This window comes from Pholcus phalangioides, unplaced genomic scaffold (assembly GCF_987345545.1).
Source record: "Pholcus phalangioides strain wild (caught in Gottingen) unplaced genomic scaffold, Ppha-v1.0 ptg000004l_1, whole genome shotgun sequence".
In the NCBI taxonomy this organism is placed as follows: domain Eukaryota; kingdom Metazoa; phylum Arthropoda; class Arachnida; order Araneae; family Pholcidae; genus Pholcus; species Pholcus phalangioides.
This window is the reverse complement of record NW_028301597.1, coordinates 16623862-16649681: the sequence shown is the minus strand read 5'-3', so window position 1 is coordinate 16649681 and position 25820 is coordinate 16623862. Positions and strand designations below refer to the sequence as shown.

At 34.5% G+C, this 25820-nt stretch overlaps 1 protein-coding gene across 3 annotated transcripts in view; it reads right to left on the bottom strand.

Moving 5' to 3' along the window:
• LOC149086608 (cell adhesion molecule Dscam1-like) overlaps positions 1-19636 on the bottom strand; it is a 171459-nt gene extending 151823 nt beyond the window's left edge. For all 3 annotated transcript variants that reach the window (XM_089230988.1, XM_089230989.1, XM_089230990.1), the window contains exons 1-2: positions 19485-19636; positions 11279-11593 (exon numbers count right to left, since the gene is read on the bottom strand). In XM_089230988.1, the coding sequence (XP_089087114.1) occupies positions 11279-11593; positions 19485-19530 (361 nt within the window). In that variant the 5' untranslated portion in view covers positions 19531-19636. The remainder of the gene's footprint in view (positions 1-11278; positions 11594-19484) is intronic.
• Between the last annotated feature and the right edge of the window lie 6184 nt (positions 19637-25820).

The following is a 25820-nucleotide window of genomic DNA, read 5'->3' as shown; positions in this document are numbered from 1 at the left end:
ATATGATATATAGTTCCTGTAAACGATATATACTATACATGGTAAATCATGCATGCATTGTATCAGTATATCCGAGTAGGATCATAAAACTTGCTACCATTACAACGGGGTCCGACTATATATTTATCACACATACTACTACTTCACCAAACACCAACTCTGGCAATATCGCTATATTGCAATTTACTGTCATTAGTGAGATGGGTTGGAAGTGAAGGCGCTGTCTATCGGTGGTCGCCTCGAGTTCGTTAGGGAAAATATCTTATCTATATCCTCCTTTGGGTTCGAACCCGGGACCCTGACAACAACCTCCACGATGGTAGACGATCATCTTACCACCATGCCACTCGGGCGCTACCACACATACTAGACTCATTTGAAATTATATTCATATTAGGGAGGGCTCTGCCCCCCTTCCGCCTTTGGCGGCCAATTTCCCCTCCCCCAAACTTCTCTTCACAACATATCTTGTTTATTTCGTCCAATTTCATCAGCGTGCTATGCAAAGGGACGTGTGAAAGCACCAGCTTACTGAAGAAGCGAATTTTGCAATAATAAAGCAACAAAAAACAAATGTGATTCATCAAGTACCCCCAGAAAACTTGCCCATGGGGTCCCCAGACTTCAATTCGTTGAATTTTAGTGGGGCCCCTGACAGGATTTATCTCAGGCTACCGATGTGTTGCAAACTTTACAATGTTAAACAACAGAAATCAATGAGATTCATCAAGGGACACCCAAAATGAAACCTGTCAACATTTCAATGGGGCCGCGACTTGGAGGCTTGTCGGACATCTCCCCGGTGAGGGGCAACGAAAATTTTAAATTTTTATCAATTTTACAACGAAAGAAGTCCAGGTCCCCCATCCAGTAGTGGAGACCCAATACTCAGACTTTTAGTGGGAATCCAGACTGGATTTATCTCGGTCTTCCGCTGTTGCAAATTGTACAATGTTAAACAAAAAAAAAGAAACAGATTCATCCAGGGGCCCCCAAAATGAAACCGGTAAACATGGGCCCCCCGACTTGAAAGCTTGTCAGTCATCCCCCACTGCGAGTGCCATGAAAAATTTTCATTTGTATTCGTTTTACCAACGAATAAAATCCAGGGCCCCCAACCAATTACCCGGGACACCAATTCGCATACTTTTAGTGGGCGCCCCAGACTGGCTTTATCTCGGGCTTCCGCTGTTGCAAATTCTACAACATAAAAAAATGAGATTCATCCAGGGCCCCAAAATGAAACCTGTAAACATGGGGGCCCCCGACTTGGAAGCTTGTCGGTCATCCCCCGGTGCCAGCGCCATAAAAATTTTCACTTGTATTCGTTTTACCAACGAATAAAATCCAGGGCCCCCAACCAATTTCTCGGGACAACAAGTCGCATACTTTTAGTGGGGCCCCAGACTGGCTTTATCTCGGGCTTCCGCTATTGCAAATTCCACAGCAGAAAAGAATGAGATTCATCCAGGGCCCTCAAAATGAAACCTGTAAATATGGGGCTCCCGACTTGGAAGCTTGTCGGTCATCCCCCGCAGCGAGTGCCGTGAAAAATTTTCACTTGTATGCGCTTTACTAACGAATAAAATCCAGGACCCCCAACCAATTATCCGGGACACCAATTCGCATACTTTTAGTGGGGCCCCCAGACTGGGCTTATCTCGAGCTTCCGCTGTTGCAAATTCTACAACAGAAAAAAATGAGATTCATCCAGGGCCCCCAAAACGAAACCTGTAAACATGGGGCCCATGACTTGGAGGCTTGTCGGTCATCCCCGGTGCTAGTGCCATGAAAAATTTTCATTTGTATTCATTTCACCCACGAATAAAGTCCGGGCCCACCGACGTAACTACCTGTGACCGAATTCACAAATTTTATAGGGCCCCAGACTGGATATATCTTTTGCTTCGGCTATCGCAAATTTTTCAATGTTAAAGCAGCAAGAAAACAATGAGATCCATCAAGGGCCCTTGGAAATGAAAACTTTTTACTTATACGTGCAATCCGTCCCGGGTACCCGGACCCTGTGTGTTAGGAGCACTGGTGTTATATGTATATTATACATACCTCTCGGCATGACCCCCCACAACGTCAGGGCTGACAGGGGCCACAACGATTCTTATCACTTTTTGATTTTTCACACTATGAATTAATCACAGAGGGACCCCTGAAAAGCTGTTTTGGGGGGGGGGGGCTCGCCATCTAAATTCCAGCCAAGGGCCCTGCTGTAGGATGTAGGAGCCTCTCGGTACATGCACATAACATGGTCCCGATGGGTGAAATGGGTCCCGATATATGCTTAAGTTAAATGAATACTTGACCCAAAATCGTAACCGACTTCCATAACACAAAAGCGTAATAGATTTCCGTCACTCAAAAACGTAACATAAAATCGTCACTAATTTCGGTTGCTTAGAAACAGGCCTTTTTCGAGTTTGTGATTTTATATTATAGAATAGATTTATCCGATCCACCAATTACAATAGGATATTATGTATAATCACAGGTAAAGGCGATAATTTAAAAGTATTTATCAAACTTACCAAGACGATTGACAACTATGTATAACCACCGGTTATTATATATAATAACTAATTTATTACACATTAAGCGTAACATATATCAGTTAAAAATGAAGTTTATGCGGAAACGATATCGCATTAGAATAAAACTACATTATAATGATTCACATTTCTGAATATCTTTCGAAAGTAGTTCAGTGTATTCATACTATATGATTAGTTTATTGCATTCATGTTTTTTAAAAGCATTAACCCTACGATTATTCGAAGTTTTATAAATGTAATTTTTGCTACATCTGACTACGTTTAAAATGTTATTTTGCAAGAAAAAATCGATTTTGTTTGATTTTAATTTTTTTTTATAAAACCCAATTTCTTTATAGCTCCATGGGATAATAATTTCCCACCATTGAAAACTGAAGTAATTATTAAAATTTATTATTTTTTCTTGTAAATTATATGAAGTGGGGGATGTTCATAGATGGAAAGCACTTTATTGATATGAGATACATTTTTCCCGCCTATCATGGAAGTTAATCATGAAAGTTAGAAGTACATGTCCTACTGGTTCGCTCGTTATCGGTGAGAAGCTGGGTATCATTGTTTTAACGAGTTCGCGTTCAAATTTTCCTTATTAAAAAAGCAGTGACTTATTTTAAAGGCATGTAATCAAATTCACGGTAATTTAATATATAAGTTGGTATTAAAAATTTCTCGATGACGTCAAAAATCTTGCTCACAAGAGAGCTTGAAAATAATAATGACAGTTAAAATTATAATAAATCTTAATTTTTTTTTGTCAGTAATGCGTCATAATGTATAATTTTCTTTTTGTTTTCGAATTATATTGAACTTGTAACTCTTATAAATAACGTTTTTAGTTTGTTTAAGTGCTATGGCAAAGATGTTATAGCAATAATACCTTTATCATTGCATGCATAGATTCTAACTCCTCGAAAGGCATCTGCCCTATGCATGCGCCCGCAGTTAATAGGGAAATTAAGCTCTATAAAAAAAGGTCAAACAGAAAACAACTACATTCATAACTCATAATTATTAGAAACCCATAAGTCATTTGGAGTTTTGATAAATTTTAGCAAATGAATTGATAAGCACATTTTGCAGCAAAAATCACCCTGGTTTCGTACCCTTACACGGAGTTTGTAAGAAGAGAAATAATCCTAATGGGAGACCTGTGTGATCGAAAATAAAATGCGACTTTTAGATGTAGGATCACATATACCAATTCGTATTGATAAATACAGGCGCTGTGCATTCTGAACCACAAAGGCCAAACAAATAAGGTGCAATATGATTTGCAAGAAATGGGATGTGCCTTTATGTAAAGTTTTTTTGTTTTGCTCTTTTTTTCACAGCTCTTAAGTCTTATATTAATTAATTCCTTGAGCATTTAATTTTGTGTATTAGGTTTTTTGACGTTTTATACCAAAGAATAAAGCAATTTCATATATCACTTCAATTTAAAATAAAATTTTGCTTCGTTCACTTGATTTATATATATATGTATATTATATATATATATATATATATATATATATATATATATATATGCACAAAGTGGGGAATTATTATCCCATCGCTCACGCGATGTAACATGTGCTAAACGAGCGGTGGGTTAATAATTCCCCACCGCATAATTTGCATAATATCAATGATATTCATAAAATTTCTACAGTAACATGATCTTATACACCTTCTGATATATAATAAGGCAAAAGGGAAATAAATTGTGTGCCTTAGTCTTTTGGTTTATGAAGGATTAAAATTATAAAAAAAACACCTTGTTTTGTTTATATGACGCTTAGAACTGAAGTATATTAACGCCACTATGCAGTTACTGTTGCGCTTCCACATTTAATCCGTGAATAAAGACTTTAAACGCATTTTGCGATGAAAACTGTTTTTGTCATTTTACTTGCGTTTGAAACATGATTTCTAAAAAGTGATTAACTTTATTATTGCAAACTTTTGTGATACGATATTTTGCTATATATTATTAAGTTTTTGTTCTTTACGAAAACCTAAGGTATATCTATATATATAAAATTGATTTTTCTGTCTGTCTGTCTGTGTGTATGTTCTCTATACAAATCTACAATTTTAGATCAATCGTCACCAAATTTTGCATATATACCAAATGGGACCCGACTTGAACGATAGGCTACTTTAAAATTTCGTCAGAGCAGGACAAGTGCCCCAAATGGGCAAAAAACTGTCGGGCAACAATGGTTTTTGGGCCTCAACAATCACTTTCCGAACGTTTACTTTGGTTACCGTGGTTCCGTAGCAATGCGTTTCAGACGTGTATATGCCTTTACAACGGTTTGTCACTTCTTTAATCCTGTTAGTATATGTATAATAGTTTATGCCTTTATAATGGTTTGCCACTTTTTCAATCCTCCCAGTAATGAGGCTTTTCGAATAGACGTCATAATCATCATCAGCATCAGTTTGAGGGCCAGGCAAAGGATGATTCCCATAGAAATCAGTGTTAAAATTGTCGATTTTACTGTAGAAATATGGAAATTTGGTGGCGTTTTCCACCCCATCAATAATTTTAAAAATTGTATTGAATCCTCAATTTTTGAAATATTCAGTTCGCTTAGAGATATACGAAGCCCAGGAGATTAAATATGAAGTAATTAGCCGGACCTACTTTTGAGTTGGATATCTACGCAATAACATTGATTTCAACTTTTTATTTATATCTTCTCAAGCATGAAAATTAATGTCTCCATATTGTCTTTTGATATTTATTTGCATGAATTCATGTAGGTTAGGATATTTTAAAATTAGTTATGATCCCGTAAAAAGTGGATCGAAAAAACTCCACAGCTTTAATTAAGCATTTTTTGAAAGCTGAAATAGGCAGATGGGTAACTTGAAGTTTAGGGGGTGGAGGTTTATTGATATACCTAGCGCCCCTTAAAAAAGGAAAAATATATATTCATTTCTACGTTTCTGTAAATCTAGATTTAATTATTTCATTATTGAATCGCGAAGTCGCTATATTGGTTAGCTTGCACACAGTTTGTATGTCCCTCAAGAAAAAGAGAGGGAGCTATTACATGATCAAAAAAAAAGCCTCATTGAAGAAAATGAGTGTGTTATAGCTAGTCATATATATTTGTCTAATTATAAAGTTTTATACAGGATATGCAGAATGAAATTTGAAAAAATCAACAGATTCCAATATAACCTATGAGAATACCATGCAATCCCCTTAAATTTTGGTTAATGACTTGTATCACAGCTAGCTGAATGTGCTGTGAAAATGACAAAACATTTTATTAAAATAGAATTTTTTTGCAATCGTGTTTCGTATATTACACGAATTTTGCATAAAATCCGACATAAAGGTGACTTTTTCTTAAAAAATGACATAGGTAGTGCTGCGAAGTTTGTTATGGATTTCTCCATTGACACAATTTCTATCAAAAAATGCTATCAAAGTTTATTCCAGTACCATTTTATAAAAAAATTTGCTAAGAACGATAGTCTGATATGACGACCTTTATACTTAAGGATTTTTTTTATAGATTTAAAGCCTAAAACATTTAGGTTGTCACGGAAAATACAAAGTTCATCCCAATATGCATTTTTAAGTTTCATTATTTTTGATGGAAATATTAATAAAAAGGGAAAAGTTTAGAGGAAGAAAAAGAATAGAATATACCAGAAAAAGAACCTTCAGTTTAAAAAAAATTTCAAATGAATCTTTGTTGTATTTCATCTAATTTGACCTCACAAAGTATTTCCAATATTTTCGATAAGTAATAATCCGTTATCAGTGAGTCAAAGAGACACAGACTAATCATTCAAAATATAGAAAGCCCAATGTGGAGAGACTTTTTTGTTTTTCAAATGAAAGTAGATGTATACTAAGAAATTTAATTTTCCGGATGTTGTGCCAGAAAATTCAATTTCTCACTATATATTTCAGGCCGAAAAAATACCACCTCTTCATATAAAAGTAGGCGTGTTAACTGAATATGATTCTCAAGGAGCGTGCGAGAGCAGCAAATATTTCAGAGAGAAACACATAAATTATGAATTTAAATATTTTATACAGACAAAGTGAAATTCGCCCATCCCCTCCCCCATGCAATAATGCAGTGGCTTCCAAGTTAAGCGTCGCCACTCTCAGAGACGTCACCAAAATTTGTCAATGAAGTCGTGTCGAGCCAATCATATTGATATGGTTAGAAATTACCAGTTTTACTCATTAATGATTTCATTAGTACGTCGCCGGTATATCAATACAGGAAAAGAGAACCGTGGGTGCCAGAAATGCAAGAAACATTGAAATATCTAATGTTGGGGGGGGGGAAGCGCTTCAGTAAAACTTCGTATTTAATTTAAAATTAACAGAACTTTAAAATGTATAAATATAATTGCCTTATTAGTCTCATTATTACCATTAGTTTTATTTTTCCCTCATAAATCCGTCGAAATTAATTAGGCAATAATCAGTGAATAGATGGATGATGAATAGCAAAAACATTTAATATTTTTTTTTAGTGAATTCACGTATACTTTTTTAAATGGATCTAAAAGAAAACAGGTGTTTTTTTTTTCAACAGATATAATTTTTTCTAGTGCGATGGATCGAATGTCGATTTGTGGGAGATATTTGCAGATATTTTCGAAACACATAACTGTCCTGATTAATTACGGTAATGCAATAATTACTGAGCTATATTAACGTTTAGAGGGAAACGATGTCACTCTCCGCTGTTCATACGAAGTACGAAAGCTTGGATAATCAAGCGGAGATCGGCCATCATTGCTAACGTCGTAAGAGCTATTAGGTGAGCTGAGGCTGTCCATGCGCAGCCCCATTCAACATTCATACATATGCTCTTAGGAAAGAAAATGTCTGTTCCCTGTAGTCCAATGGTTAGAACATTATAACTCCATATTGATATCATTGTAATACAAGAACCATGGATTAGGAAAGGAAAACTGCATGGTTTTCCCTCAAATTGGCACATATGGCATTCGCATACCAAAAAGCAGCTATTATAATACTAAGCAAGAAAATAGAAGGAGCAATCTTTGACATTAAGGAACATACAATACCTGTGAAGTTGCAATTAAATAATGAACAATTATTATTCATCAGTGGATATTCATCACCTTACGACGACATAAACTTACGCTACAGGAGCTCACAGTTCCATTTACACCAGAAATATTTGTCAAAGGCACAAAAAATTGGCAATTACAGCTCAAAAAAATGTATCAAAGGCAGATAAGTTGCCACTTACAGCCAAAAAAAGTTGCGAAAGGTGAGTAAAGTTATCAAATATAGCCAAAAACCCTAGCTGACAATCACAGCCAAAGAAATTGTCAAAGGTGAAGTTATCATTTACAGCCAAAAAAAAAAAAAAAAGTTGTTAATTACAGTAAAAAAATAGTAAAAAGCAGATATGTTTTTTTTAACTATCGCTAAGATTTCTGAAATATCGTCAATCACGGAAAATTACTGGTACTGAACAAGTCAAAATTCCATTCACCAAAAAAGTATATGTTTGACAAATACGTGAGATGAATACAATTATATGATTATACTGTAACTAATTATGATGGAGTCACATAATTATCACAATATAATTTATAAATCATGAAGATAATCTTAATTTATGATTTGAAAGATTCAGCTTGACCTCGTTGAGGATAAGAGAGAAAACGGGCCAATTTATGAAATATTTGGGACGGCCAAAATTGCTGGAATATCCGGTAAAAATCGGGATCCTATATGATCACTATCCATATAGAACATTTAATTTTGTAAAAGAAATATATTTTTTGCGTTCAAAAAATAAGTTTTTCATTGTCGGGGGGGGGGGGATCACAATTCCCCACGCCCCGCGAGCGACAGAACTCTATATAGCGACTCTATAGAGCAACAGACACCGTATATCTAGCCCGTAGACTGAAAAGATGGTAAAACCTCCTTTATCCACTCAATCAAAATATATAAGTTATACTTTTTAATTAGAACCCCATTCACACATAATACTGATTCCAAATTTAATTTTCACGAAAAGCCATCATTTGCTATTACAGACGTTTACTCTTTATATACGGCATATCGTCATGGAACTCATTAGAATCTACTTCGGCTATTATTAGGCAAATAACGTGATTTTTTTTAGATAAATATCCCTTTGAATAATCTGCCAACCAAATTTCCAGAAGAAACGATAGAGTCATCATTATCTTATTAAACGAGGTTTTCTTTTCTCTCTCACCCGAAAACTTTGAAAATTAGTTAGATGCGATCAAATATTTCCGAATGCGTGGCTGAAAAAAAATGTTATTATAATAAGAAGCATATAATCTTCTGGTAATGAGTAATATATATGCAAATCAGAATGTAAAAACTTATGGATAGTATTTGACCTCAATTACTTGTTAGACATGCTATGAAAATCTACTAGCACAATAGCGTACGCAAAGAGTATACTATTCATTATATTTAAGAAAGGTTTAAAGCTCATTTTTTTTTTTGCTCTCAAAATCCTTTCTGCGCGGGAAAGAATGTTTTCTGCATTTTTATCTTATTCTTATTTATCCTTTTGTGTGCCTGCCTAAAACTTTTTTTTAACCCTTAGGGATTTTTGTAAGCTTCTGGAAATAAATAACAAGGAAACATTTTGAAAAACTCTTGCGCCCGTATTTTTATTTTAACGCAAAAAACAGTGGGCACAAAATATCTGAGAACGATATATGTTGTATTGATTTATTTATACTGTATCAACTCTATAAGATTCTCTGAAAAAAAGAATGAAAATATACTTCTGTGTTCCAAGCTAAAAAATTTCGTATTCACGAATATGTTTCCGAACGACATTTTATTTCAGTTCATACCAGTAAAAACTTTGTATAACGGGACTTTGCGTGATATGCATTACAAGATAATGGTAGATAAAACCAATACAGGAAGGAACAACTGTGTGTCAGTTGTTCCTAAACTTTCAGGTCACGGAGCGTTAATGTTTAGTTGGCACTTGAAAATATTAAAAATTTCTCTCGTCTACTCGGGGAGCATAGCATGGGAAACCTAGTGCTATAGTATGGGTACGATAACTTTCCGGCTTGCCGGTCATATTTATTTTAGAGTCTACCAAACATACAAATAATGAAAAGTGGGGCATAGTAATACTGTAGCACAAAACGTCGAAGAATTTTGAGAATGTGTATCTACAGTGTGATATGTGTAGTTCAAAGAGGAATGAGATACTCTTTCTAAATGAAGTTGCCAGTCTCTCCAGACACTCCCCAGCACGACCCAACCAACACGGGTAAAAGGCTTACATCCCGGAAGGGACAGAGCCTGGGTCGTGTCTGGTCTGACAGTCTCTCCAAACACTTGCTCACAAACTGTTAATAGGAATAACTGGAATAAATATTTGTATGTCCTGTGTGCATATAAATGTTTTCATTTAATCAAATAATGTAAAATAATCATTGTAAACCCCAGGGGCTGCTCGTGAGATACCCATGGCATTCCCTGGGGTAGAATGTAAACATGTAAACCTGAATGTATCTTTTTTTCTCTTTTGGAGAAAATAAATGCTATCTCCGGGAAAGGGAACTCCTTATGACGAATTATATTTGCCAGGCCAGGGGTTAGTATCTTTTATTTTAGAGTCCACTAAAATTATACCAGACTTTGCCTCGACTATGTTCTATTAGACACTATAGCCAACGGAAATGGCATAGGTCTCTATGGGAAAATAGCTTAATCCATTCCAGGAATGGCTCAAAATTGGAAGGAAAGTTTCATGTAGCATTACGAAGCACTGTAAAAAATACAAATGCTGATTCAAGGCTGCAATAATTAACTGAATTAAGGGGAATTCAAAGGAAGATGAAAATCCCAACAAATCTTTAATTTGATACTATATACGCTACACAGTCGAGTTCGGGAGCCATAGTGAATAAAAAGTGTGTGACTTGGTGTGCTATGTGATATAGTGGGATCATTTCTCTTGCACACACTTGCAGATGGAAAAGATAAGTTCCTAGAACATCCAGACTGCTCAGTTTGGGATTAAGAGTCTTACCATATTCACTGAAAATATTGAAGTCTGGGGTTTCTTTTTTTTCCCTAATGCTATTTTCCTTGGCTTAATCGTTAATTTTACATGAATAACGGTAAGCTACTGATTGGATTAATTTTGATTTTCCCCAAAATTTCGGTTCTGGACGCGACTGTTTCGTGCTAGCTCATGCATTCTATCAACTAAAATCTTCGTTACCCGAGGTAAAAAAAAATTTTCGTTATCAGAAAAATTCGTCAAGGTTTTCGTTAGCTGAGGTATAATCTTCAAAGGAAGAAATAAATATTATACAGCTAATCATATGATTTTGCTCACCCGAGGTCATGGCCCCCACATCCTGAAACAGGGCCCCCAGGTTGGGATCTTTTGCGGGGCCCCCTTTATGATGAATTTATAGCGTAAAAAACAAAAAAATTGTGAAAATCGTCCCGGACCCCAGGGCTGGAGCCTTGTCAGCCTACCCCTTGTGGGGGCCATGCCCGAGGTTCCCTAGCCGAAATGGTTTGGCAGTTCTACAGAGGTTGCTCAGCAGCCAGAATGGTATCTAAGAAGGTTATCTTCTTGTTTTACATGTTTTGAAGATTATAACGAAATAAAACTTGAACCACTCGGTATATATATGATAAGCAAAATGTTTCATTGAAAATAATGTTAGACGCTTACCTCCCCTGACGTGGACATCTCTACTCGCTACGGCACCGACTGCATTAGTCGCGACACATCTGTAGATAACAGCATGGATGTCCTGCCTGTATTCTTCCGCCTTGAATGGAGGAAAGACCAGTGATCCTTCTGGCCTGATGCTTCTCAGACCGGCAACGGCTGACACAGTGGAATTGTCCAGAGTGCACCACGTGACTTTCGGACGAGGGTTGCCCGTGGCGGAACACTGTATGATTGCCCCGGTGTTGTTGTAGAACATGACCTTGTTTGGTGGTTCGTGCACGAAGGATGGGCCCTGGTATTTTACTGCGACTGCTAGATAATGATACATACAATAATCTTTGAATAAAATAGCAACATCGTCATTCACACACGAAAATAAAGTGTGAAAGGTGGACTATAAAAATTATGGAGATATAACTCCGCAACAAAAAACAGTCCTCTTTTTACGATGGATTTGATTGACCGTTTCAGATATATATGCGTGGTAAAAGAGAATAAAATCAAATAAGAGCGATGCGCTGCCACGAAACTTATGTAGTATGTAAATCGGGTGATTTAAGTTCGTTCGAAACTCTTTTCAGAAGAAAAATATCCCACCATTCATATTCGAAGTTTCATGAACGAATGGCGGTGTGAATGGTTTATTCACAAACTCTGGGGAGATAGTTCTAGTAAGAAACACATAAAAACGAACATTATTTCTTTTTGCATTACAACTTTTGTGTATGACACTAGCCTCGTTTTATTCCGATAATATAAACAAGGAAACGCCTTCTATAACGCGCATTCTTTTTCTTCTTCTTTCTTTTGAACTCTAGAAATATACATTTGCGATTTATGCTTTTTTAAATCTGATTTTTGCAGTTCGTGGAAAAAATCTGCAATATATTTTATAAGTTAACAATTTGATTTATGTATTTGATAGTGTATGAACATACTACCATGGAGTGGATTTCGTTGAAATTTTGAGATCGTAACGTAAAAACATCCTTAAAAGATTAAACCGTATTTATAAGATTATTACCTTTTTAGATCTGCTGGAAGAATTTTCCAGCCCCCTGAGGGTTCACAGAGTGTGTGTGTATTGTATGTCTGTTTCTGCTACGGTAAATGTGATAAGTCCGGTTATTCGGTAAAATCACCGACCATTTTGATAGGATTCATAAATTTCCTCTAAATTTATCACCTTTAAGTTGTATAACACTCAAGCATTATTTGTAAATTTGATAAATACTAAAAAATTATCGCTGTTATCGGCGATTATGCATAATACACAAGTGTCGTTGGTAAAACATGATAAATCATACTAAATTCATCACAACTGCCGGTTATGCATAATTCACATTTTGTATTGGTAAATGTGATAAATCGGCCCCCATTGCCATGACAATTATTATTATTTAGTTAACCGTACTTGTGAGCCAGAGTCTGAACCAGACATAATGAACACTGATCTAACAAATACTTGTACATTAAATTAACGAATTTTTACAAGTTTTCGTGCGTATACGATCAGACCCCGATGTAACCAATTCGACAAATTTTACAACCAAAATTTCCATATAACGAGTTCCCATTTAACGAATTTTACGATTGTACCCCGATATAATGAACTCTCATTTAACAAATTTCACGATCGTGCCTCAATAACGATGTACAATTTTATCGAATTATCTTTTTAGTAATTATCAAATTTACCAACGACGCTTGGAAACTACGCATAATAGTGATGGTAAAAGTGATGAACTTTTCAAACTTACAAAAACGATTGAGGATTATGTATAATAACCTGTTGTTATGCATAGTAACCGGTTTTTCACATTTAGCTTGCATATCTGTGTATATATGTTTGTATTTGTACATGTGGTTTGTATATATGCATTGTATGTGAATTGTACTAATAAATACAATTTATGTCAGTAGTTCTCAAACTTCTGTCTTCTGTAGCTCAACGGGATAGTCTAACAAAAAATTAGTTCATTGTATTGATTAGGCCACCCATTTAATACAGAAAGTTCACGGCGATGACTCATAACGGTTGGGAGAGTCTCGAGCAGCCCCGTACACACTTTGAGAACCTCTAGTCAAAGTTGTATTGTTGTGTTGTATTTATTTTGTGATTTGTTTATGTTAAGAAACAAAATCTAATTATTATAATTATGGACGAACTACTTAAACGGAAACTGCGTGATTATATAGGAAGGTAAGTATCGACCGCTCAATAATTATACATGTGATTCCTTGTGAAAAACAGATACAGAAAAGTGTTTTCAGTTTTTTGATTTGACCCATAATTAATGAGTTATAATGCTTTAAAAATTAATGACTTCACTTCCGAATCTTGCCAAATTCACCGAACGTACACCAAACGTATAACTTGGCGTTTTTTTAAATAAACAATGGTATAACCCTAAAAATTCGAGAAAGAAAACCACTTTTTTTCCCCTCTCTTGTTGAGTGTGTGTGTGTGTGTGCGCACTTTTCAAATTTTTAAGCGGTTGTTAATTTTTACAATTTTTTAAGATTGCAGTTTTTTATTTCATCCGTGAGATAAAAAAAAAAGGTTGCCGCGCCAAAAATTCTGAAATTTTGCAGAAATGTTTACTCGCCATGTGTTAATAAAATGAACCTCAGATTTAGAAATTAAACCATGAAAAATTAAAAGAAATGTTGAATTCAGATTTTTAAAATTTATAAATTTTTTTCAAACCTTAAAATTTATACATTTTTTCAAACTTTAAAATTTATAAAATTCTAACGAATTATAAGATATCGAAGTTCCATGTTCATTTCACTGATACATGTCATAAAAATTTCTATAAAATTTCACAACATTCGGCGTAGTAGTTTGCTTTTTTAATCTTATGGATGAGCTCAAAACCTGCAATGAGAAAAATTTCAGAAAATCGTGTTCTCAAAGTGTTTTTTCTTGTTCACGTTTACTCTATATAATTCATTACTTTTCAATTTTATTTTGGAAAAAAAAACAAATTAATCCAATATTTATTCGTAATTTCTTTCATTTGATTTCCACAATTGAATGAAGTAATTTTTACAGTCATGTTTAAAAAATCGATTTCAGGGGTCGTGACACCCCATAAATGAATAAATTTTCAAATGAGATTTCAGATTTTTTTCCCAGTTGTAATTCAAAGGTTTTGGAATATTCACATGCGACATCACAGCTTTTGATTATAATTCTGCAACACAATTAACTTGATTAACAAAATAATCATGTTGAATGAAACCGATCTCAATTACAAATTGTCTCGATGAAGTCTAACAATTAGTTTAAAAATTTTACGGCATCTCATTTATGTTATGAATGTGCGTATGAAACAGTATAGGCCTTTACTCAAAACCATATTTAGAAGAACAAATAGTGAAGAGATGCTTTACATTTTTCTTTTTTTTGAATATTGATATGCAGAGCATGTCAAAGGTACGGCAAAATTCGTAGTGTCTTGGACGGCGATAGCCTGAAGACCGTCTCTGTTAAGCCTGACCTGGGGCAACAGCTTCCTTATACATACGCCCCAGAATAAAACCTCATCTGAAAAATTGGCCAAGTTCTGAGCGAATTATAATAAAATACCTGATAAAGACCAATTGCAGTCACAAGGAAATTAAGTAATTGCAACATGTAGAATTCGATATGAAAATGTGACTGGGAATAACCAATTGAAAAAAAATCCGAAATCACTAGTTATATTTAACACACACATGCCAATTAATAATATAAATACTTTCATTGTGACTGTTCCCACCAGTCACCTTTGTCATGCTACCATTTTTGCATCTTTCACTGAAGCTTTTTTACGCGTAACAGTTTCGATAAAATTTTGAAATAACTAAAAACATTTTCTCTTTTTTTTATTGACCCACGGGTGACAAAATTGGAAAGAAAGGGTAGAACAAAACGATCGTGCATTAAACACTATGCACTGCAAGCACCTCCCGTCCAAAGTTTTTACTAAACAGTGAAGAAGAGCAAATTGCCACATTTTGGCAAAAAAGTGTTGATTTGGTTACAGAAGTTTTCAAATGGATCTCAATTGGCTAATACTTTACAAATCTGCTGATAAATTTGCCAGTATAATGGACGATGCTAACACGTAAGCTGCACGCAATAACAAGGATATAATATCACACTACATGGAAAGAAAAAACGCCAATCGTGAAGGAAGAAGGCAGAACTTGGCTTCTATCTCGGGATTGAATATTTCAATTTTATATTCAAGAAGTGGCAACCAACTGCTGGCAGAGAAATCCACTTTCATTGTTTTATGCGCGTAACTGATAGTTATAAAAAATACGTCCCAAAATTTCAAAACGTTAGAACTCCCTTAATATTCGTTCGATGCTAAGACGGAAAACACACTTCTGTATTAGTTTTTCACAAGGAATCACGTGTGTAATTATTGGGTGGTCGATAGTCCCCCCCCCCTTCCCCGTATATGAAATAGCTGTAAATTCTCGTTCTGAGAAGTTTTCTGAGGGTTTTTCTTGGGTAAATTTTGTTTATATGACGCATGTTTTTTTTAAAAAAGATATCAACTATATCAGTGGATATCGTTTTTTTAAAATTAATAATTATAAAATACTTCGGTTCAACTCACATTTTAAATTATTTAATTTTTTTTATTATAATTATTTTATTTTTTATTGTATTGTTTGATATGACTTTCACGAATACTAGTATGCAACGATCGATAAACCGTAGGAAAATCCGACATCGATATTTCAATAAACAACAATAATTTAAAATATTCATGAGATAGATGCAATTTTCATTTACATTCATTTCCATGTTCTAAAAAATTTTTCTTGATCCGGCCTTATTTTTCATCGGATTATAATTACCTTATTAAATTCCGTAATTTAATCGTAAATAAGTTCATAATGCAAAGAAGCGAGTCATTAATAACAACGCAGAAGGTAGGGAAACTATATATAAAAAAATATATAAATACGGAGTTTCATGGGGTTTTATGAAAAAAGGGAGAATTTTTTTTTCTCAATGACATGAATTAAAAAACATTGTGCAGGATTACAACTATCTTACACAAATGTTGAAGGGGTTTTTATATTTTATATCTACTTATATTTTTAGGCTGATCATCCATTGGAAGCAACTTGAAGCAATAAACAAGTCAAGTGTATTCAGACTGATCCCATTGCACATGAGGTAGGAATACGTTGTGTTCTAGAAACGATCTTGAACGAGTAATTCCTGTAACAGCAACAGACGAGCGACAATTTCAGCCGAATTGGGATTTTACGCGTCTTGTGTGCCTTTTCTGCACAGGTGCTATGTGGTCGCATACTTTCCTCCCGCCATTCGCTCCGATTTTTTTGCGCTTTGTCTTTCTTTTACTCTTTCCCTCCATTCCCGCATGAACATGGAAGCCGCGAATTTGATAATTGCTGTTCATATGGGGTTATTATGATGGTTAGTAGTAATAAATTAAATAATACCATTATTTATTAGCAACACAAACACTTTTTCCGAGTTTTTTTGTCAGATGTCTCATTAAGTATAGAATTAATAAATACAGATTCTCTGCATCCATGTGTGGAAAATTTTAGTTTTTTAGTTTGGTTCGGCAAAGATAACGTAATGTTAATCGGTTAGATTAACTTATTGACTTAACCAGTCCTATCCCAAAAATTATAAGTATACCGCCATTTTATCTATCGTAATTTATATAATAAAATATATTATACGTACTAAAATGTTTAATTTTCTCATTAAAAAATGCCGATAGTTTTATTTATAATTTTTTAAACCTTTGATATAAGTTTGATTTGATAAGTGATCAATAATTATTACGCATTTACCGATTAATCGCATTTTTATTCTTGAATGACTAAGATTAGGATAAAAATGAATGAATATAAAATGAGAAATAAAATCAATTAAATAGAGAAGGAAAAATAACACATGTAGTAATAATTAGTAAAATATGGTTGATGACTGAAAAATCAATGTCAGATTCTCCTACGGTTTATCGATCGTTGCATACTAGTATTCGTGAAAGTCATATAAAACAATACATAAACTTTCTTATGACACAAAAAATTTGTTTCGAGATTATACGTAGCTCAATTGTATGCAATTTTGAAATAAGTTATAGTTGAATTGTATTCACATGTTGCATCTTGTTAATTTTCGAAGTGAAACTTCTTTAGGTGGGGTAGTGAATTTTCAGATCCTCGTCAGAAAAAGTGAAACGGAGGAACGGAAATGACGTAAGTTTTCCTTTCCCTTAAGAATGGTTGCCTGAACCATTTTGCGGTTTTGTCGGACTTGGGCGGTTTATTACCTCTCCCTACCCCTCGTGACGCCGCTAGATCGTCAAAACGCCCTCCTTTAGAGATGGTAGATGGGCCATGAACACAATTTGGAAGAAAAGAAAATTGGATTAGTGTGGAGTGGGAAGGAGTGTGTGTGTGTTCTCACGTTTCGATATCTTGCGACTAGTAAAAGACGAAGTAAGGCGAGGTGAATCTAGTCATGTCAAATCAGATTTAAACAACATAAAAGTTTAGCTGCTAACGCCACGAGATTCTCAAGTTGCAACACACAGGGTGGTTATAAATAAACTGACACTATTCAGACATATGTAGCGCCCATTCTTATGGAGGTATTTTGATGAAACTGGGTAAATAGAATATATAGATTATGGGGAGGGGCAACTAAAAAAAGAGTCCAGTTGAACATGTGAAACATTTTCACTTTTTTTTTGTCGCAGTTATCTTTTTCTGATAGTCCAAATAACGTACATACCAAGTTTACTTATACTGACTCAACAAGCAGAAAAAGGTCGTAATATGTAGTGCCCGTTGGGGGGGACGTATTTTATTGAAACTTTGTATAAGTTATTTGGACCAAGAGAAAAATGCAACTGCGATGTAAAGTGCCACTTTTCACGTGGTGGTTGAAAATTGAACTTTTTTTAAATTGAATCTTTCTTTTCTCCAAGTTCATATATCCTATGTACTGTACAAAGCTTCATCAAAATACCTCCATCAGAATGGACGCTACATACGTCTCAGTGATGTCGGTTTATTTAAAACCACCCTGTGTTTGAAATTATACAAATATGTTTGAATGTTATGCAACATGTGAATTCTTATAAAAAATTGCGCGCCCCCAGTTCCCGCAAATTTTCTTCATATGCCATACATATGATAGGATAAATGTGATAATTATATCTGTAACCACCAGTCATTATGCCTAATCACCACACAATCTCGTCTCGGTAAGTTTGATAAATTTCGTGGTGTGCACTTATTCATAATTCCCGAATTAAGTTGGTAAGTATGATAAATATACACTAAATCATGCGGAAATATCACTTAAGTTCACTATCTGTATCTCCCTTACGTGATGGGTGCACTAGACATATGTAATGCCATAAATGTTTAATTAAATGAAAGAAAGCGTTATAAGTACAAATCATTATCCCTAATCAAATTCCATCATCTTACACTTAAGTTTGAGCAAAACGACAGGTAAATTTAAGAAATTCATTGACGATTTATCGTGTGCATACCAATACGAGCTGGGGATTATACCTAATCATCAGTTAATGTGATATATTTGCAAAAATGTTCGAACTTACCAAAATTGCCAATGGGGGAAATTAGCAACTTTACGTACTTACGTTCTTTAGCAGTTACGTATGAACTGTTTAAACATAAACTACGGGATTAAGTTATATATGATAAGCTTCAAATTCTTATTCGCAGTATTTTTCTCTGTTTCCCTGAAATTTTTTACTATACATATGGATATGGTGTTTACAATAAATCAATAATTATAGAAAATATTTCTATTAAGTTCTTAAAATTGTCTCATTTACTTATAAAACAGACATGAAGATTAGATTTTTCTTTCCGATAAATCTGTTACGAAGAGTATTGTTATAAAACAATCGTTATTGCAAACTTCTCTTAGAATCAAAATTAAAGAAATATATTTTTGGAATAACTGTATATCTTGCTTACAATGTTTTTAAATATCAGAATATACGATGTTGTTAGAAACTTTTTTCTTGCTTTTTTGCTTGCAAAAGTTCAAAACACGTGCTACGAATATAACGCGTAAGAACACGCTCAAAGTTCATTCACAGAGATCGCAAATGCAAAAAAAAGAGAAAAGAAAAGAGTGTATTGAAGTGGAAAAGGTCCCGCTCACCTGTTGTGAAAAATAAAGCCACTAAGATAAACACCGAGTAATCCATTACGAAGCGTTTTTTCCCCCTTTCTTTTGTGGTCCGGTAGATTAACGAGCAAATCCTCCGCCGTTTTCCAGGATTCGCTGTTTCGGGAAAACTCCAGACTCGCTCAGCTGAGTCCTCTCCGGCAAAGTAGTGTTTCGGTTTTGGAAAAGGCTATTTTCTTTAGTGGCGCCAATGCAACACAATCGCTCGCCGTAACCTGCCAAGTCCCTTCTTGACCTAACTACGTATAACGTCAATTTGCAACCGAACTTTTCATTTTCACTTTTTATATTGACAATTTTTGTACTGTTTCTTACTTTAAATTTCGTAAGTGTAATTTAAAATTTCTAAAATTGGTCATTTTCTTGACGTGTTTCTAATATCGTATCACGAATTATATTCTGTATCATCTCAAACTCTAAAAAAAGTTTCTATTTTCAGAAATTTAGAAAAATACATTGGAATCGAAAGGTCATTGCAGATTTTGTTTACTCAAGTGGAAATTGTTACGTGTGGCAGATCCCATTTGTTTTGATCAACGTTTTATCTATCGTTTATCTATCTTCTTCTCATCAGTTGTTCCCAAACTTTTTTGAAGTACGACCCACTTCGAAAAGAATTTTATCGGTGACTCTCACTCGTTTTGAGAAGAATTTTAAAGGTGATCCCTCTCCCCTCCCCCTTCTTTGGTTTTTTTCCTGCCGTAACTAAATTCACTCAAAATTCAACAGCCACAACACAACAATCGGATATCAAATAGCTTTTATTAAACATTGATTGATTCTAAATATATATCAATTATTGACATAAAAGTTAACACATTTAATACATTATGTGATAAGAGTATATGTACATAGTTCAGTTAACAGCTCGGTTTGTCGGTTTGGTATGTAATTATTCACGTTGTGAAAGGTGAAATTAAATTTCTTATCGAGACGTTTTTGTTATGCAAATTCCCTCATGACATCCCCCTCCGTCCGGTAATTAGGACCCACCGTTCTTGATGAATCGTGATAAAAACTCTGAAGCTCACAGAATCAACATGATTGTCTGGTATGAAGTTTGGGTGAACTTATATTATTTTTGTTTCTGTTTTGAGCTATGTTTGAGGCTAGAATAAAATGATATAGCAATTTAGGATTGATTTCGAACTATAGTCCCTTTGCTCCAAAGGTACACATATGTTTACCTTATTTTTAACGGGTTTAAATGGTTTTTATGGATTCTTTTTGCACGTTAGGACCCGAGGCACACAGGACCAAACTTAGGCGAATGGTGCGGTCACACTTACTTTGCTGCTAAATTTCAGTGGCCGCAAAACGGGATAAAAATGCTTTGATTTTATACTATGACATTTTGACTTAACCTTCTTAACGTTTGACTTGACGTTAACAAATTAAATAGCTTGAAATTTTGCCCAAGACACATGCCCTCACAAGAGCGGGGCTGAAAGCGCTCCTGCCCGAGACGATTCCCTTAGCACTGTTTTTCCATACTATAAATTCACTACGGTGGGGCCCAACAATGACGAAGGGCTCGGCTGCAGGATAGCAGGTGATAGGGGGCAGGGTATAACAAGACCTCTAGAATTCAGGCATCGAAACCTTAGTCCCCCGACAGACTTATCCCCCCCACCTTCAAGTGCCTACGAGGTATATTTGTTTTTTTTTTTTGTTTTTTCTGAGCAGCTGGCACTATCATCCAAATTGATTGTCGAATAGTTTTTTTTTTATGACCATGAAATAGTCTTATATTCATTCTCAGGTTCCAATCCTGGTGTGCACCAGGGTGTTCCTGGGGACTGGAGAAACCCCTTTTTACAGGGCTGAATGAATGAACGCCAGGGTCTCTGCCACCGGACTTATCCCGATGCCGAGATCTCTTCCAGCCCAGCTTCGTGGCAGAGACTGGAACAAAGTGAGTGTGTACACCTAACAGTCTGAGTGTGTAGCTAGTGTTGTGTATGATATTTCAGTGCTGCCATCTATACTTCAAATTGTGAGTGAAGTGTAATGATTGAATATTTGTAACGTTGTAGGCCTGTTGCTCTCTGTGGCGAGACTTTTTACAGGGCTGCAAAGCTGTTTTTGCACCAGGCCGCCAAATACTTAAGCTCGTCATTGGGTACACATATATGTACCTAACTCAAATGGTTCTAGTAAAGATATTCACTGTAATAAATAAATTAATCAATTGATTTCCTGTTTTCAATTGATTGATTGATTCTTTTTATTTTGACACACAATAAAAACAAATCAATCTATTTTTTTAATTGTCAGTTTTGGCTCAGGTGTAAAGAGTCTGAGGCAGGCAGGTCCCACCCAAAATCCATTCCCACGAGATTAACTCATGTATATTAAAATTTTCTAGTAGGTACAACTATCACAATTTTTTTTCGTTTACAATAGTCTTCATCCATTAAAAAAATTCTACGCAATAAAGGGTGAGAGGGACAAACAATACAAAGCATTCCGAATTTTATTTTTCGTTTCATTGTCTGGGATTAAAAAACGCGCATGTCACAATTAATGAAGAAAGAACTGTGAAAGAGAGGTGATTAATGCTTGGGAATGATACGAAAACTGCCTATTTTTGTAGACGCGCACACAAACACGGATTTCTTTTGTTAGAAGTTAGACATCAATCAAGAGAGAATCAAGCTAACCTAAGATAAATGAATGAATCATAAACGAATCGATGTATATATATTCTCCTTCAATTTTTTTCTATTAAGTGGAGCACATAAAAGACGTTTAGATTTATAAGTTGATCGGCGAAAGCTTTTTAGTGTTCATTTGATATTGAATCATACTCAATGACGGTTAGGTTAATGGTGATGTTATACATGTGAATTTAACAAGTTAAACATAACAATTTCAATGCAAGTACAATGATTGGAAACAACATACGCACACATGAATCGGAAAAAACAGTTAGGTATCTGTCATTTACTTGCTGAATGAATGTTCGTTGATTAACAAAACACATATTATCAGTATAATTGACGACAAGCAAAATTCGTTCATTTTGAATGAAGTAGTTATTTTACTGACAAATGAGCAATTTAGAAGTAATCTACATTGTTTTCAGGACGCGAGGCCATTAAAACTCCAGGACAATCCGGTGTAGGTGCGCTGCGTGGTCGCCAGGTTACCGTGTTGGTGGGTCGCAACTTCAACAGCAGTACTGTGAACTCTGCAGTACTCTGAACCAGAACCATTACGTCGAAGTTCTACTGATGAATATTGGTTTCCTTCCTTTCTCCAGAGATTCTCACGTGAACGTTTCCTGTCCTTCATAAAGTCTTGATCATCGAGCCGCTGCGGCTGGGTCAACATTAAATGCTAAGAAATCACGTGACTCGTTGAATCACACAGTTCCTGCCTGGAAATTTCCACATAGAAATGTAAAGTTCAGTCTCTAAATATTGCGTTTGAAAGATAAAAAAGGAGGATAGAGAACTCTTCTGAAGATTAAAAAAGGTTAAATTATTTATTTCATTAATACTGGAATAACTTCTTTCGTTAATGCTTAAAATGTTCTTCATTAGTTCCGGAATTTTCTTTCATTAATTCTGGAATTATATCCTATATTAATTATTATTTCAATCATCACTTATGCAATAATTTCTTTCATCAACTCTGGATTTGTTTCTTTCATAATTGCTGAAATTATTTCTTTCATTGATTCTGGAAGTACCTCTTTTTCATTAATTTTGGAATTATCTCGTTTTTTCATCAATGTTGAAATTATCTTTTTCATTAATTCTATGTTTTCTTTCATTAACATTGAAAGAAATCTCTTTTATTGATTTTTGAATTATATCTTTTTTATTAATTCTATATTTTTTTTACATTTGTTTTTTAATTATTTCTTCCATTAATTCTAGAATTTTACTTTCATAAATTTTGGAATTATCACTTTCATCAATATGGTATTATCACTTTCATCAATATGGTATTATCTTTCATTAATGCTGGACTTATCTTTCATTAATGCTGGAATTAATTTTCATTAATGCTGGAATTAATTTTCATTAATGCTGGAATTATATGTTTCATTAATTCTGTAATTTTTTCTTTCATTAGTTTTGGAATTATTTCTTCCATTAATTCTAGAATTATCTCTTTCATTAATTCTAGAATTATCTCTTTCATTAATTCTAGAATTATCTCTTTCATTAATTCTAGAATTATCTCTTTCATTAATTCTAGAATTATCTCTTTCATTAATTCTAGAATTATCTCTTTCATTAATTCTAGAATTATCTCTTTCATTAATTCTAGAATTATCTCTTTCATTCATTTTGGAATTCTCATAGATGCTGAAATTATTTCTTTCGTTTATTGTTTTAAACTCCTATTTATGCCATTAGAACATAAGGGAGATTGCGCGACATTCAACGAGTAAAGTGATTTTCCGACGAATTATGTTGGCGACACCGTTCTTATATTCTCAGCACTGCCAAGGTGGAGACCGCTGACGTCATACTCCCTCCAGTAATATAAGCTCGATGGTCTTGACACTATCCAAACAACCTACACTATTATAGTGCAACTCTTTTCTCCTCACGTGTAATATGATTCACAGTTCATCATCACTAACAGCGTTATATATTTAAAACATTTCTCTTTCACTTAGAAATATGAAGATAAACTTTCACCGGCAGAATATAATTGGAACGTTTCTCGAGTTTTAGCATTAGTAAATATTTAATTAGAATCATAATCTTGTAGTTCCCCTAAGAGTAGAGTATTCAGCGCAAAATCGAGATCTCTTTTTATTATTCTTCTTGAAACGTTCGCCATTCCGTTTTATCAGCGGCTGAATTCAATTTAGCGCCGACGTAATAGTATCATGGTGAGAAATGAAATACATAACTATAATTTATTTCAGACACGAAGAGTTTAATGTTATAGCATACTTCGAAAGAAGTCTTGCATCGAGCGGAATATTGGACATATGGTGGAAATGCTTCTTCAGAGACATCGTTGCCTGAAACGAGACTGTAATTTTATGAGATATGTCCCGATAAACTAAACATAGAGAGAGGAAAAAAAAGAGACAGTCATAAGAGGAAGAGCGCATAAATTTCGGGGACAGTTCTTTTTTTAAACTTTGAGCAAATGCCGAAATTTTGTTTAAAAATCTCTAGTATGACAGCCATCGTAAGTTTGCCGTGGAAATCGATATGCTTTATGACAGTGCGGGAGATTATTATTATAAATGAAAAAAAAAGAAACCACTGGAAACTGGGATTTGAAATGATATATACATTTCAACTTATGTATCAACGAATATAAATGGGGCAGCGGAGTTTTTTTTCTTCTTCCAAGAACTACAAAAATTCCAGTTTCTTCAGGAAGTAAAAGGGAAACTGAAAAAAAAAAAAAATAAAAGTCACATAATTCTTCTGAGAAGCAAATAAATCAAATACATATTTAATATTGACTGATGCTGCTTTTTGAGCTCATTTCAATCGAAATACTGATCATGAGGTACTTTACTGTGATGAGTAAGTCACTTACATATCTATAAAAATATAAAACCCACGGTTAAAAGTTTCTTTTTCCGATATTTTTCAGAATTTCAGATAAGAGTTTTTAGATGGATATGAATAAAAAATTTCCTCATTGATGCACGCCGGAATTTCAAATGCACTCAAAACCTTATTTGGAACGTAAATAAATATCTATCGTGAGATTTTGAATTTGAAAAAAAAAAATTTTTCGTTTGTATTTTCCATAACACGATTTGTAACTTCCGAAACTTATATGTGACTGGTATTTTCTGCCTTGTTGAATCAGAAACTTTTCAATAGTTAAAGGTACCGTTGTTCTCCTTTGAATAAACCGTCTTGAGCTGAATGGCTCTTTTATAATGCGTGATTAAGCATTAAAGCACGAATTTCCCCGTTACGTCGCTAGGCTATTGTGTTTAGTAGGTTAGGTATTGTATTGCTATTTTAAGCTATTCTCGGAAGTAGAAGTAGATGGCCGCTCGAATCTGCTTGGCGAATGTTGTATATTCAAGTAGGTAATCTCTTTCCCGCGAAAAGTTAATTTCGCAGAGTCGGTTAATAGCTAATTAGCACTCGAAAATTCAATTGTTTATCTGTGAAGCACATTTCCTCTCTATCAATCATCGATTCAAGAATAATTCGAGCATGACGTGCACCGAACAAGATATATGTCCAGAGCGTTTAACCTTTGTTTCGCTTGGCCATTTAATTCAACCGAAAATGAATATTAACGCATACTCTGCCTTCTCTAACATCCAAAGGAGGATTGAATTGAAATTTATAAAAAGGA